This window comes from Acanthisitta chloris, unplaced genomic scaffold, assembly GCF_000695815.1.
Source record: "Acanthisitta chloris isolate BGI_N310 unplaced genomic scaffold, ASM69581v1 scaffold15327, whole genome shotgun sequence".
Taxonomy (NCBI): Eukaryota; Metazoa; Chordata; class Aves; order Passeriformes; family Acanthisittidae; genus Acanthisitta; species Acanthisitta chloris.
Genome location: NW_008682164.1, coordinates 11,700 through 24,112, shown reverse-complemented (window position 1 = coordinate 24,112; position 12,413 = coordinate 11,700). Strand labels below are relative to the sequence as shown.

At 38.6% G+C, this 12,413-nt stretch overlaps 1 protein-coding gene across 1 annotated transcript; it reads right to left on the bottom strand.

The window, feature by feature from the left end:
- Nucleotides 1-318: 318 nt before the first annotated feature.
- GPRC6A (G protein-coupled receptor, class C, group 6, member A) lies at nt 319-12,060 on the bottom strand. The gene is made up of 6 exons (XM_009078420.1): nt 11,867-12,060; nt 9,953-10,256; nt 6,918-7,745; nt 3,831-4,043; nt 2,811-2,934; nt 319-1,439 (listed from the first exon to the last, which is right to left on the bottom strand). Exons 1-6 carry the CDS (start codon nt 12,058-12,060, stop codon nt 319-321), a joined length of 2,784 nt encoding a protein of 927 aa, XP_009076668.1.
- Between the last annotated feature and the right edge of the window lie 353 nt (nt 12,061-12,413).

Here is a 12,413-nt window from a genome sequence, read left to right as displayed (position 1 = left end):
CACGACTGTGAGAAATAATAATTTTGTGATGCTTCTGCCTCACTTGGGAAAGGGAGATTGCAGAATAGGTTCCCACAGGTCTGTGTGAGTGGACTGGGATAAAAAGGGAGCTGCACATCATGGTGCTTGCAGGAGCAAGGGCTGGACTATGAGCCCAGGAAGCCTTTCAGATCTAGTAACAGGTAACTGCTTAAGTACAGGAGAGGAAGGCATTTCACATGTCCTGCTCTCCTTGGGGATGCCAAGAGGAAAGAAACCTGAAAGAGAAATGGCTCCCTAAGGTTGCTTTTCATCTTCCAGTGCTTTAACACTAGCCAGTCATATGCTGGAGACTCTTTTCCTGATCATAGTCCTTGCAGCACTTCTAGGAAGAACTTTTCCTTTCATTAGTGGCTGCCCAGGCACTTGGAAATGGCAGTTTCCATTCACAGAGTTTTTCTCAGTTTTGCACGGGTCTGAGGTAGTAGCTCGGAAGCTGGAAGACTTTGAATCCAAAGAAACCTGACTGACAGCAACACTGCCTGCACTCTTGGAAGAATATGTGTAAACCATTTTAAGAAAGGCAGACTTTGTGTTTGTTTCTTGCTTGTAAATGATGATATAGCACTTTGGAAGAAAAGTGCAGCAGAGGATTCCATAATTGGATATTAAAACAACAATGATTTCCACTGCTGGCAAGTATTTGCCAAATGTAGTTGCATAGACAGGGATAAATATAATCCATGCTATAAAGTAAATTAGCATGCCAAAGGTGATGAATTTAGCTTCATTGTAGTTCTCTGGCAACTTCCTACCTTTAAAGGCAAATATGAAGCAAATAAAGGCTAGGGCAGCGATGTAGCCCAACATAATCCCAAAAGCCACAATAGAGCCCTCATTGCACTCTAGAATTATTGCTCTTGGGATTGAGAAATTTTGATTTACAAAAGGTGTCCTAAATATTAGCCAGAAGGTGCAAATGATAACTTGAATTCCGGTGCAGGTGACCACAGTGGTAATAGGTTTATACAGGCATTTCAGGAAATTCTGAAGCTTTGGATCAAAGCTGAAGGCTAGTAAAATTTTTAGTGACTTTATTAAAATACATGAAATGCAGAGCGTAAAACTTATGCCAAAGAGTGCTTGTCTAGTTTTACATTTGAATTCTGTGGGTACATCTATGAAGAAGATGGTACTTAAAAAAATCAAGAAATGGCTGAAGAGAATGATATAGCAGACAGTGAGACCACCAGAAGCCTTTACAACTGGTGTGTCCAAGTTTTTGGTAAATATTACACAAATTGACAAAACCACCACAACCCCAAATGCAGAGAGGAGGAGAAGGAAAATAGCAAACCAGTCAGTCCAGGCAAGGAAATAGATTGCCTTTCTGTAGCACGTGGTACTGTTGATAGGAGCCCAGTAGGTTTTGTTGTTACATCGGTAGCAGTAATCCATATCTGCAAGCAGAAAAAGGACTACAACTTAGAAACCCAAAGTAAATAAACTGTAAAGCGAATTATCAGGGCCTGAGATCCAGGAGCGAAGTGGGAAGGGAGACTAAAGGGAAGAGACGGGACTGATTGCTCCGAGTGCTGCTGTGGCTGTCCAGGCGGAGGAGCTGCAGGGCTGCGGTGGGTGCGGGGGGTGGGGGGGGGGGGGGGGTTTTTTTAGTGGCAAAAGGAGCAAAGGATAGAAACCTGCCAGCTTGGAGAAGCTGGCCTGCAGCCGGAGCAGGGAGGGGGCAGGAGAACGACCAAGGTCCTAAAGCTGCCTTGGTCATCACTGACCAAGTGATACATGACCTTACTAAAGCTCTGGACAGGCAAACTGAAACCTGAATGGTAACTCGAGAGTAATCGATTCTCCTGCAAAAATTTGAACTATGTTTCTTTCATTTATCTATTTTGACAAGAAGACACCCCAACATTCTCTTTGCAGACAGATTTTGAAATACTAAGCAAGAACAAACACTTCTTTAGATTATGATTTGCAAGGCACTTTTTCTTTGAAGTTCCTATCCTGTGATATGGCAAAATGTCATAATTATTTGAATAAGAAGATAAATTTAATTTCCTTCTGCTGTCAGGATATCACAAGTACATGGTACTGCAATTTTATTTATCCCATCTCTCTCCTCCATATTTAATTTTCCCCATTAAAAAATTTTGCTTAAACCTATAAATGAACCAGTGAAAAAGTACACATTGGTACTAGAAAATATTACTGTACAATCACATTACAGTACTCTGTGGTAAAACAAAATATATTCTGGTAAACAAAGTACATAACCCTTGAATTTCATAGATTCATAGACTCATAGAATGGTTTGAGCTGGAAGGAACCTTCAAAGATCATTCAGTTCCAACACCCCCTGACATGGGAAGGACACATTCCACTGGACCAGGCTGTTCAAAGTTTCATCCAGTCTGGCCTTGAACACTTCATGGATGGGGCATCCACAGCTGCTCTGGGCAGCCTGTTCCAGTGCCTCACCATACTCACAGTAACTGATTTCTTCCTCATTGGACTGGGTGTACTATGGAGAAGAGGGAGGCAAGGCTCTATTTTAATGAGAGTCAGTCTCACTGATAAATCAGCCAGGATTTCCATCCTAATGAAGGATAATGCTAGGCAGCTGGACTACCTAATCACTTTAACTTTGGTCTTCTAAGAAGCATTTATAACAAGGGAAACCAAGCATAAACAAATATTTAAATCCAAACTTTAAATTCCAAAGTTAAGCCCAAGATTTTCAAGGCAAATTATATCCAAGCAAAACAATTATATGGATATCTTAATAAACCTTTATTTAGGTCACAATTCCTTACCTGTTTGATTGCTGTAATGGTTTTCAGGGCAGTAAACACACTCATAGCAGCATGTGTGTGGGCTTTCTGTAACCTTTTTCATCTGGCCTGGCCTGCAGTGCTGGGAGCATGTTGACTGAACCTTCTGCAGTGTGCAGAGAACACAAAAAAACCCAAAAAAGTCAGCTCAAGTGGACTTAATGACTAAGAAACAATATAAACCTCTGGTAATTCTGAAATTTGCACTCTCTTTTTATATCATGCATTCTTTAAGGGAATCTGAAAATAATGTTGAAAAAAGGCATTTTAGGGTCATGCTGACATCAGCTCTAACAGGAGCAAATAGCAAACAAATTTTTGTTTTCTTTTTGAAAAATAAAGTCAACATATATGAGTCTTCATGTAAAAACCCCAAATGATGGTGGTACATAAGAGAAGGTTTTTTAACACACTGCCATTTTTTATGCTAAAATCCCTTTTTAAGATTCTGGAAGAGCACCCTAGGACAGATATAACTTCTCATTTTAGGAATCTTTCTAGGAACATTCTGGAGAAATAAATCAATTTCAAACCATTGAGCCTGCTCATAGGCTAACAAGCATTTCAGGGTATATGAGAGTGATTGAACATACACAGGTCCTTTGCTCTTAGAAGAGAACATGAAACCACAAGAGAGGTTTCTAGCTTGTGCATGCTTCAGCTGCAGATGCTAGAGGGAGAAGAAATGATATAATGGAATCACAGAATCATGAAGTCCAACCATTAACCTGCCACTCTGCTGTAACCCCTAAACCCTAAACCATATCCTCCAGTGTCAGATCCAGACACCTCTTAAACACTTCCAGGGATGGTGACTCCACCACTTCCCTGAGCAACCTATTCCAGTGCCTGAACACCCTAACTGGGAAAACATTTTTCCTAACATCTTTTCTGAATCTCCCCTGTCTCAGCTTATGACTGTTCCCTCTAGTCCTCTCCCTGCAGCCATGGCAGAAGAGATCTAATAAATTTCACATGTTATGCCAACAAATTAAAAGTTACCTTTAAATTCAGAAAATCTTTTTTTTTCTCTTCATCCTCAAAGATAAAGCCGCCTTTCTCTGCATCATATTCTGCCACAGTGGTGATTTCCATGTGGCCATCAACTTCTTTCCAAAGAAGGAGGTTATAACTGGTACTCATATCTCCATTGGCATCAAACTTGATTTCTCTATCATTATCAATGACTATAACTTTTTTAAGTTCTTCAAGGAGCTGCACATAAGTATAAAAAATTATACCATACATCGGTGTCATGTCAGTGTGACAAATGGAGTAGTTTAACATATGTATGCTAATATCAAGTTGAAAACAAACTTCTTTAGGACTAAGAGAAATGTGAAAATTTAAACTCATCTTTATAACTGTTTACAGAAAAACATTTTACAGACAATCCTCTTGACCTTAAAAATCTGTTAATAAAAAAACCCAAATTTCATAACTCTATGCAGTGTGTGAAAATACTCATATTAGCAATTTTTTCAAGCCTTGGAAATTTTGGTATGATGTTGGAAGAGAAAATGTTTGCTTGCAAGAACTAATGGTCTTTTGGCACTTCCCTTCTTGTAAAGAACAACCATGAGTGGTGCTCCTGTTGCTACTTTACTGTCATCAGAGTTGACTTGGGTAACATTTTCTCTGAGACTAAACTCCCCAGCATGTCTGGAAATATCTAGCATTGTTCTCAGCTGTGAGTTTGACTGAAATTGTGTGTGCCAAGGTGAGACAGAACTGTGAAGTAAGCAATACATGCCAGTTTGCTCAGATAAAGAGATAAATAGCACAATGGCAATAAACAGCAAGGCCATAATTGATAGATCATAGGAAATCCCAATACAAGAATACTTTGATAAGGCAACTGTCCAGCTTCATATGGCAGTCTGTTGTGTTCAATAGGGGGAAATTTCTGCCTCCCTCATCACAAACAGACAGATCAAAAAGGTCTGTGTGAATCTAGAAAAGGACAGGTTAAGAGTCATAGAACACACTCCCAGCTGATGAGGCAAACAGAAGGAATTCCATTAGCTTTAATGGTTCTTAATCAATGGCTTTAGTATTTTGCAGGCCTAGTGATTTTTGGCAACAGGGATTAACTAACAAGAAAAAAAGTCAAGGTTTTGAAGAAAGGCTGAGTTCCACTGTGTTTTGAAAAGCATGCTCTTACATAGATCCATTTGTGATATTCATAGCACTTAACAAGCATTCTGACAGCTATACTACCTCAGTAGGATTTGTCAAATAATATGTAACACATCTGGTGTATATAATACATGAATTTTTTAATGTATAATGTAGTTTTGTTGAGGGTTCATACAATATATGAAGAACCAGTGTATTTCTAACCCATATTGCATTTGATTTGAATGTTGCATAATTGTGTGGAACTGAATAGGATTTATTTTCATTGTATATACTCATACTTGTCATTTAATCTTTCTCTTCTCTACTCTTCCAATTTCTCCAACAATATGAGAACACCAGAGGTTTTGAATACATCTCGGTCTTCAGACAGAAGGGGATAATATTTAGCAGCGTTTTGCTGTATGTGATGATTAATTTTGTGAAGTTTGTAACACCAATCACTTGATTGTTTCTCTGTATATGGAGATGTATGATATGGATTAGCTGGATTCTAAGCTTTATTTTTTTACATATCCATCTCTATTTATGGAGGGTTTAAATTTAGTATAGAAGAAACACATTACAAAAACAGCACAGGGGAAATAATTATCTCTTTCTGTTTTCTTCCCAAGTGCTTAATGACTTCACAGGACTTTTAATTTAGATGGTTTGGGATTTAGTTCAACAATGATGGAAATGCAGCTCCATAAAACTGCATTCCTACAGGGCGGTCCTGAATTTGTCCCATTTGCATTTACAAATTCATGTAAGAGTCTGATTGTTATTGGGTGGTTTGTTGGTTGGTTGGTGATTTTTTTCAAATCCCCTATCTTGGTTTGACCTGCCCTGACCTAGGATAAGAGGTCAGCACAAGTCAGAGTGCTTCAGTGATTGTTTGACTTTTAAATGAACATTTGTTTAATCCTCTGAGTAAAAGTGTGTAAAAGTGAATACTCCTGAGCAGGTAAAAGGTCAGGTCAGGTTTACTTGTCTGATTTTTCCCCTTCTTTTCCCACCTGGTAGAGTCTGATAACAAGTACCTCACCCATCTTAAAGATTATGTCTAATTTTCCTACCAGTCACTTCAATATAAATCAAGATCAGACAGAGGAATAATCTGTTGCATTTTCAGTTTCATGTTGAAATCTGTTATAGAGGAAAATACCCGAATTAAGACAAAGCAGATACAGTGGTGAAAGAGAGAGGAAAATTAAACTCTGGTAAATGCTCTTATCCTGCAATATCCCCATCTCTCAAGAGCATTCATGGCTGTATATTGCAGTAGTTTACAGCAGCAGGACCATCCACTAGTAGCTGAATAGCTGACAAGTCAACTGTAGATTGACTATACATTTTATTTTTCTTACATGAGTAACTAGCAAGGTGTTCCAGCAAGGAGCCTACAGACTGGAGCCATCATTCAAGCTGGTGCCTATTCTACATGCTCTTTGAAGGTGATGGGGGCAGTGTTAGGGTAGCTCATGAAGCACAGAAGCTAAAGATCCCTTCTGCACCTATGGAGTCACATTTACAGCCACTGTCATTGTACCCATCCAGGAGGAGATGGTGGGTGTGCAGTTACCACATCTGTTAGCTACCTGTATGTGAAATGCAGTAATCATACTCTGTCTACAGCAGAACATATTCGTGGCTCAGCACTAGGAGCTTCTGCATTTACATGTGCCAAAAAAAAAGGGAAACAAAACTGGGCTGTAGTTCTCATCACCGCTTCTGCATTTACATGTGCCAAAAAAAAGGGAAACAAAACTGGTCAGTAGTTCTCATCACCACAGCAGTTAGGTACTGCTGCTCTAACACAGGGTCCATGATTAGGGTAGGTGAAGAAAAGCAGGAACAGGAATAAAAAATTTAGTAAAAGGACCAAATTAGTAAATCCAGGAATGTGGGAGCAAAAATGAAATGAAAATTAGGCTCAGAGAATAAGACCTGAAACAATTAACATCATACCTCCCAGGGAGTGAAGGCAGAGGGATCCGTGCAGTTTCTGTCTTTGCATTGCCCTTTAATGGCATGTGCTATGGCATAGACTGCAAGCATTGTACTATGGATAAATCCTGGTTCAATGTTAGTGTTCAAAAAATCATCTCTCCAGATCTGATGTTTATTCTCAACATTTTGTAATAGATCATCCTGGGACTGGTTTGAAATGCATGTTTGAAAATCATGATATTCCAGGTCTGCACAGACTGACAAAAGCATAATATATTCATGTAAAAACTTGTTGTTGTCAGTGGGTTTTTCAGGAAGTTTTCTCAGAAAATCTTGAAATGAGGAGATGTCTCCGCTTTTAAATCCAAATCCCACGATGGTTCCCAGCTGCCTGATATTGGGAATTGTACTGATTTTGACTGCAGCTGACCAGTTATCACTTGCAATCCAGATTTTCTTAACATTCTTCTCGATTGCCTTCTTAAATAGCTTGAGCACGTGGAACTGCCTCATAAAGACAACAATAACATTTACTCTGGTTTCCTTGACAATCTTCTCAATTGCATGATCAACTTTGGTGTGAAAGGTGCTGTCAGAGAGATATGCTGGCAGCGTTTCTTTAAAAGCTATGCAAACGTTGTTTGCCATGGCCTGGACCCCAAAGCTCTCCAGAGCGAACCGCCCATTGTCATCATCAGTGGCTATTACTCCAATCCAGTTCCACCCAGACTCACAGATCAAGTGGGTCATTGCTCTGGTTTGGTGAAAATCACTGGGGATAGTCCTGAAGAAAGAAGGAAACCGGACTTTGTCACTGAGGATTTCAGCTGATGATGCAGGACTGACCTAGGAAGAGCAAACAATTCAGTTACAGAGGTGCTCTCCTGCAAAGGACACCAAGAGATTCAAAGCTGCCATGATTATTCTTTGTTCCAGCCTAACTCAGACTTCCTCCTCCTGTGAGTGAGCATCAACAAGCTGCCACCAAATGGGGCAGTTTCCCTCTGCTTGCTCTTAGGATGCAGACTTGTTCCCAGTACCACTTTTTTTTTTTTAATCCTCATCCATATAATTACTTTGGTGATGACAGAGAAGAAAACTTTTCAAAATGGATATGACAATTATGCTGTTATAAGAATGTTGGTTTACTCTGTTTAGATACCATCAACTTACTATTCAAAGCAATATTTAAAACATTGGAAGTATTAACTATTTTTTTAGTTACTATTCAAATTACTAGTACTCTACACTTTGCAGTATTTTTGTATCAGTGAGTGTGTTAGTGTCATTCACCCACGTATATATTTTACGTCTAAGATTTAATTATTGTATTTTAAAAAGATCGTTAAATGTTAGAAGAACCTCCGAGAAAAACAAACAGTAACCAATAATACAGAATGCTGTAATTCTTTCATACAAAAGATTTACTATCTTTTTGCTTGTGAGTTACTATTCAAATTACTAGTACTCTAGATTTACTATCTTTTTGCTTGTAAATATAGATAGAAAAACATGAATCACCATAGAATCATAGAATCGCAGAATGGTTTGGGTTGGAAGGAGCCTTAAAGATCATCTAGTTCCAACCCCTCTGCCACATGTTTCATTAGACCAGGTTGCTCAAAGCTCCATCCAACCTGGTCTTGAGCACTTTCAGGGATGGGGCATCCACATCTTCTCTGTGCAGCCTGTTCCAGTGCATCACTATCCTCACAGTAAAGAATTTCTTCGTATCTTCTAATCTAAACCTACTCTCTTTTAGTTTGAAGGCATTATCCCTTGTCCTATCACTACATGTCCTTGTAAAGTCTCCGTCTTTATTGTAGGGTCCCTTAAGATAAATCTCCCTAGTTTAAAATCTTTTCTATTTGTTTGTAGGAGCTTTTTTCCCCTCCACTCCTATTTTCTACATTGCTTGAAGGTTCTTAAAAAAAAATCTAGGCTTTCTAAATGAGAGTCATCTCTCTGAAGGGGATATCAAATCTTAACTGGTGTCAGAAGATTACAGATACTATTGATGAGAAAAATCTACTAGGTCCCATTTTTCATCTATGCCCTAATGCAGATTTATTTCATCACTTGCCTTTTATGTTCAAGAGCACCATTTTAGTTTTCATACTTACTATAGCTCCTGTGGTGGCGTTGGAGGTCAGAACTACTTCCTAGCATTGCAGAGGAGAAGATTCTGTTAGAAGTTATCTTTAGTTCAGATTTTGTCTTTTCCACGTGTTTGGTTACTATGTTGCTACTTTGCAGAGTTAACTTACATCAATTGTCAAACCCAAAGTACAAGACAGGATGGTGTGGAAGTGGATCTGCTTCTTCCTTGTAGGTCCTGGCCTTGAACACACCTCTTTTACAGTGGTAAAAGTAGGAATGTAAGCACCAGCCTAAGCACAAGTCTGGGACTGTACTAGTCCTAGAGAGGTCAGAAATAGAGAAGGATGTTTTGAGAAGGACCAGTGTGGATCTAAAGGATTGTATTCTTTCTACAACTGCTTGAAAAATAACAGGAGTAAATCCATGTCTGTCCGTAGACTCCAAATTAGACAGACTTCAATGTCCAATTTCTCTTGGACATGAGAGAATTCCTGAATTACTGGTCAGATTTTATTTGGTCTCTTTTTTTTTCTTTTTTTTTTAGCTTGAGATTGAGTATTGCCATATTCACCACCAGCAAGACTAGACACAGTGGCTGTTTACTGCCTGAACAAAGTCCACGAGTGTCATCCAAGGTACGTTGGAGTAACTGGCACAGCCAAGACTAACAGCACTGCCAAGATGACAAGAGCTCAGCACCATCCTGAAATAGCACTCAGATGCTTGTGCCTTGGGCATGCAAAAATATCCTTTACTGCCTTTTTCGGGGAAAATGAATCAAGCCCTCCATTTGGAGCTGAATCCCACTCCTCCTGATGCCCTTAGGTTGAGCCAAATCCTGCCCTGTAGCAAATATATGGCTTTTGCAATCTCTGTGGTCAGAGCCACACCTGTATTCTAAGCATGGTAAATTTGAACCTCTGTCCAAAATAAAATAATTCCCTTGAACCTACCTGTGGGATTAGTTGCAAAGCCAACAGCCTTGAAACTGCCATCGACACCTCTGAGTAGCTGGCTCCAGTGACTGCCTTAACTCTTGGGATGTAGTCTGAGTAGTTACACTTGAACTCTACAATGCCCTCAGAAGAATTGAATTTAGACAGAAACCTCAGAGCAGATGCCATGGCTTTTGTAACTTCTGCACACGTGTCATAGATTTCATAGCCCAGGGTAACTCCAGACAACAGTGTAGAATTGTTGATGGTTTCAATAGCATGTATCATTGCAAGTGTCTGGAGAAAAACTTGAATTTCAAAGCTGTCAGGAAACACAGAGGTTCTTTTTAGAAAAACATTACTGGAAACAAGGCTGAAGCAAAGTTTGTTTTTACCATATCCCTTAGAATTTGACTACTAACAAAAAGAAATGATGGATAGTAACCTTTGTGTGATTTGCTTGGGTTTTAGTGTACAAAAGATTTGACATTATGTATTTTTGTTTAACCTAAAGGTACGTTAAGTAAAATAAACACAAAACTTAAAATATACCTGAATAAAATTGTTTTTCTGAAACAAAAGTTACTAAAAATTTGATTTTCAAGTTACATGAAAATTTGCAAATGATATCTGCAGACAACATCTGCCAAAGTCAGTGAAGATATTCCAATTTACACCATCTGCCCAATTTTAAAAATCTATGTATTCTTTCACCAAAAGCATAAGGCAAAGAAAAGAAAGTACTAAATATTTCAGAATAGAAGAAACTATTTCAGAGGTTGAGGTCTCTAGTGGTTGCATTGATGTTTCTAAAATCCTCTTTAGACCTCATGAAGTTAGTACAGCTATTTCCCTTATCTCTGGTGGATGTTATAACAGATGCTCAATCAGAACTTTGTTGGCACATGTCTGCAATATAACCAACCCTCCTTTCAGGGAAGTGCCTCTAGAGTTTGCAAATTCTGTGAACTAAATTAAATTTCAGATGGACATGAGACAATTTATGGTTCCATAGAAAAATAATGGGAGACTGACAAAATTACCAACATCATCATAACTTTTATGTAAATCCAGATGCATACATGCATGCCCAACTGATTGTTAGATTTGGATGTGGGATTAAGTTGCATGTAAAATTCAAATAAAATTTCAGGATTTGCACCTGTATTAAAAATAAAGAAAATGCACATTTGGAATTCCTGGGTGTAGGAAAGCTTTATTATATAGTTAAAATTAGGTCTTTGCCCAGTTTACTTTGCAGTCTTTTAAGAAAAATGAATGTTTCAAGCAGAGCAGGAGTTGGAAGCAACAAAATAAATTTTCTGAAGCACCATCTGAACCTGAACATATGTATCACACGGTGTTTATATATATTCTACCCTATAATATAATGCCACAATTATAATTAAAAATGTAATAATTACAGTGATTATAACAATAATTACAATGTTGTCTAGCAAGGTACTGTCACAGATTATAACTAAGCTACTTTATGAGGTGGGAGACATACTTTACTATGGGCTTAGGTAAAATGGAATAGTCTCCCTGTGTTCAAATCATATAGACTAAGCTTCACAACAAATAATGAACAACTGCACAGCAGAGTCCTTCAGACATGTAGCAAATTGGCATTTCCATGGAAATTAAATGATTGTTCAGAATAAACCTCCAGGGCCATTTGATTATATATGAAGACTGAAATAGAAACAAATGTTCATTCCCTTCCTCAGGCAGCCACAGTATTTTTACTGTAACTTTGCCATACTTTGTCATCCTGTATTAATTTGCACACAATTTACATGATGTCCAAAGGTATTTTTAAAGACTAAGCAAAGCAAGAGAACCAGAATTTATTGACCTTAGTATAAAAGGTACATGCCCAATGTTGGTGATGTCTTCTTTGCCATATGTGCAATTTCCAGTATTACTCACCCAGCACAATTCTGAATCACTGGCTTGATGGGATCTTCTTCTGGATGCAGCATTTCACTGTGAACTGCAAACAACCCTCCAATAACAATGTCCCCTGGAGAACTGGCACCCACAAAGTCATCAGCATTCTGGCAAGAGAGAGCAATATCAGTACTGATCACAAAGCAGAGGATCAAAAAGCTAACAAATGCCATGTTTCTATTTCACTTGCTCACTCCCAGCTCTAAGTCAATTAAGCCAGCTGCAGGGCTAACAAGGGCTTCTGTGTCATCTGTAAAGAACAGCAAAAGACAAAGGCTGCACCCAGAAGTTAGTCACACCTCATATGGTGCTTGTATATGCTTCACTGGCTGAGGCTATTTTATTGAAGGCAGTAAAGCGAGGCAGTCACACAAAATGTGAGGTTGCAGGGGTGTCAGTGTGAAGAGGGATTGAGAAAGACAAATGTGTTTTAAAAGGAAATGTGGGACATTAAATCTGTTATGCTGTGTTCAAAGTTTATTATACCTTATCTGAAACACATGGCAAATATTTTGGTATAAATCTG

Coding starts and splice junctions, on each gene's coding strand:
- GPRC6A (XM_009078420.1), bottom strand. CDS start 12,060: ATGGCATTTGTTAGCTTTTTGATCCTCTGCTTTGTGATCAGTACTGAT. Junction 2,935..3,830: donor AAGATTTTCTGAATTTAAAG/GTAACTTTTAAT, acceptor TGCACACTGCAG/AAGGTTCAGTCAACATGCTC. Junction 1,440..2,810: donor CCATTACAGCAATCAAACAG/GTAAGGAATTGT, acceptor TTCTGCTTGCAG/ATATGGATTACTGCTACCGA.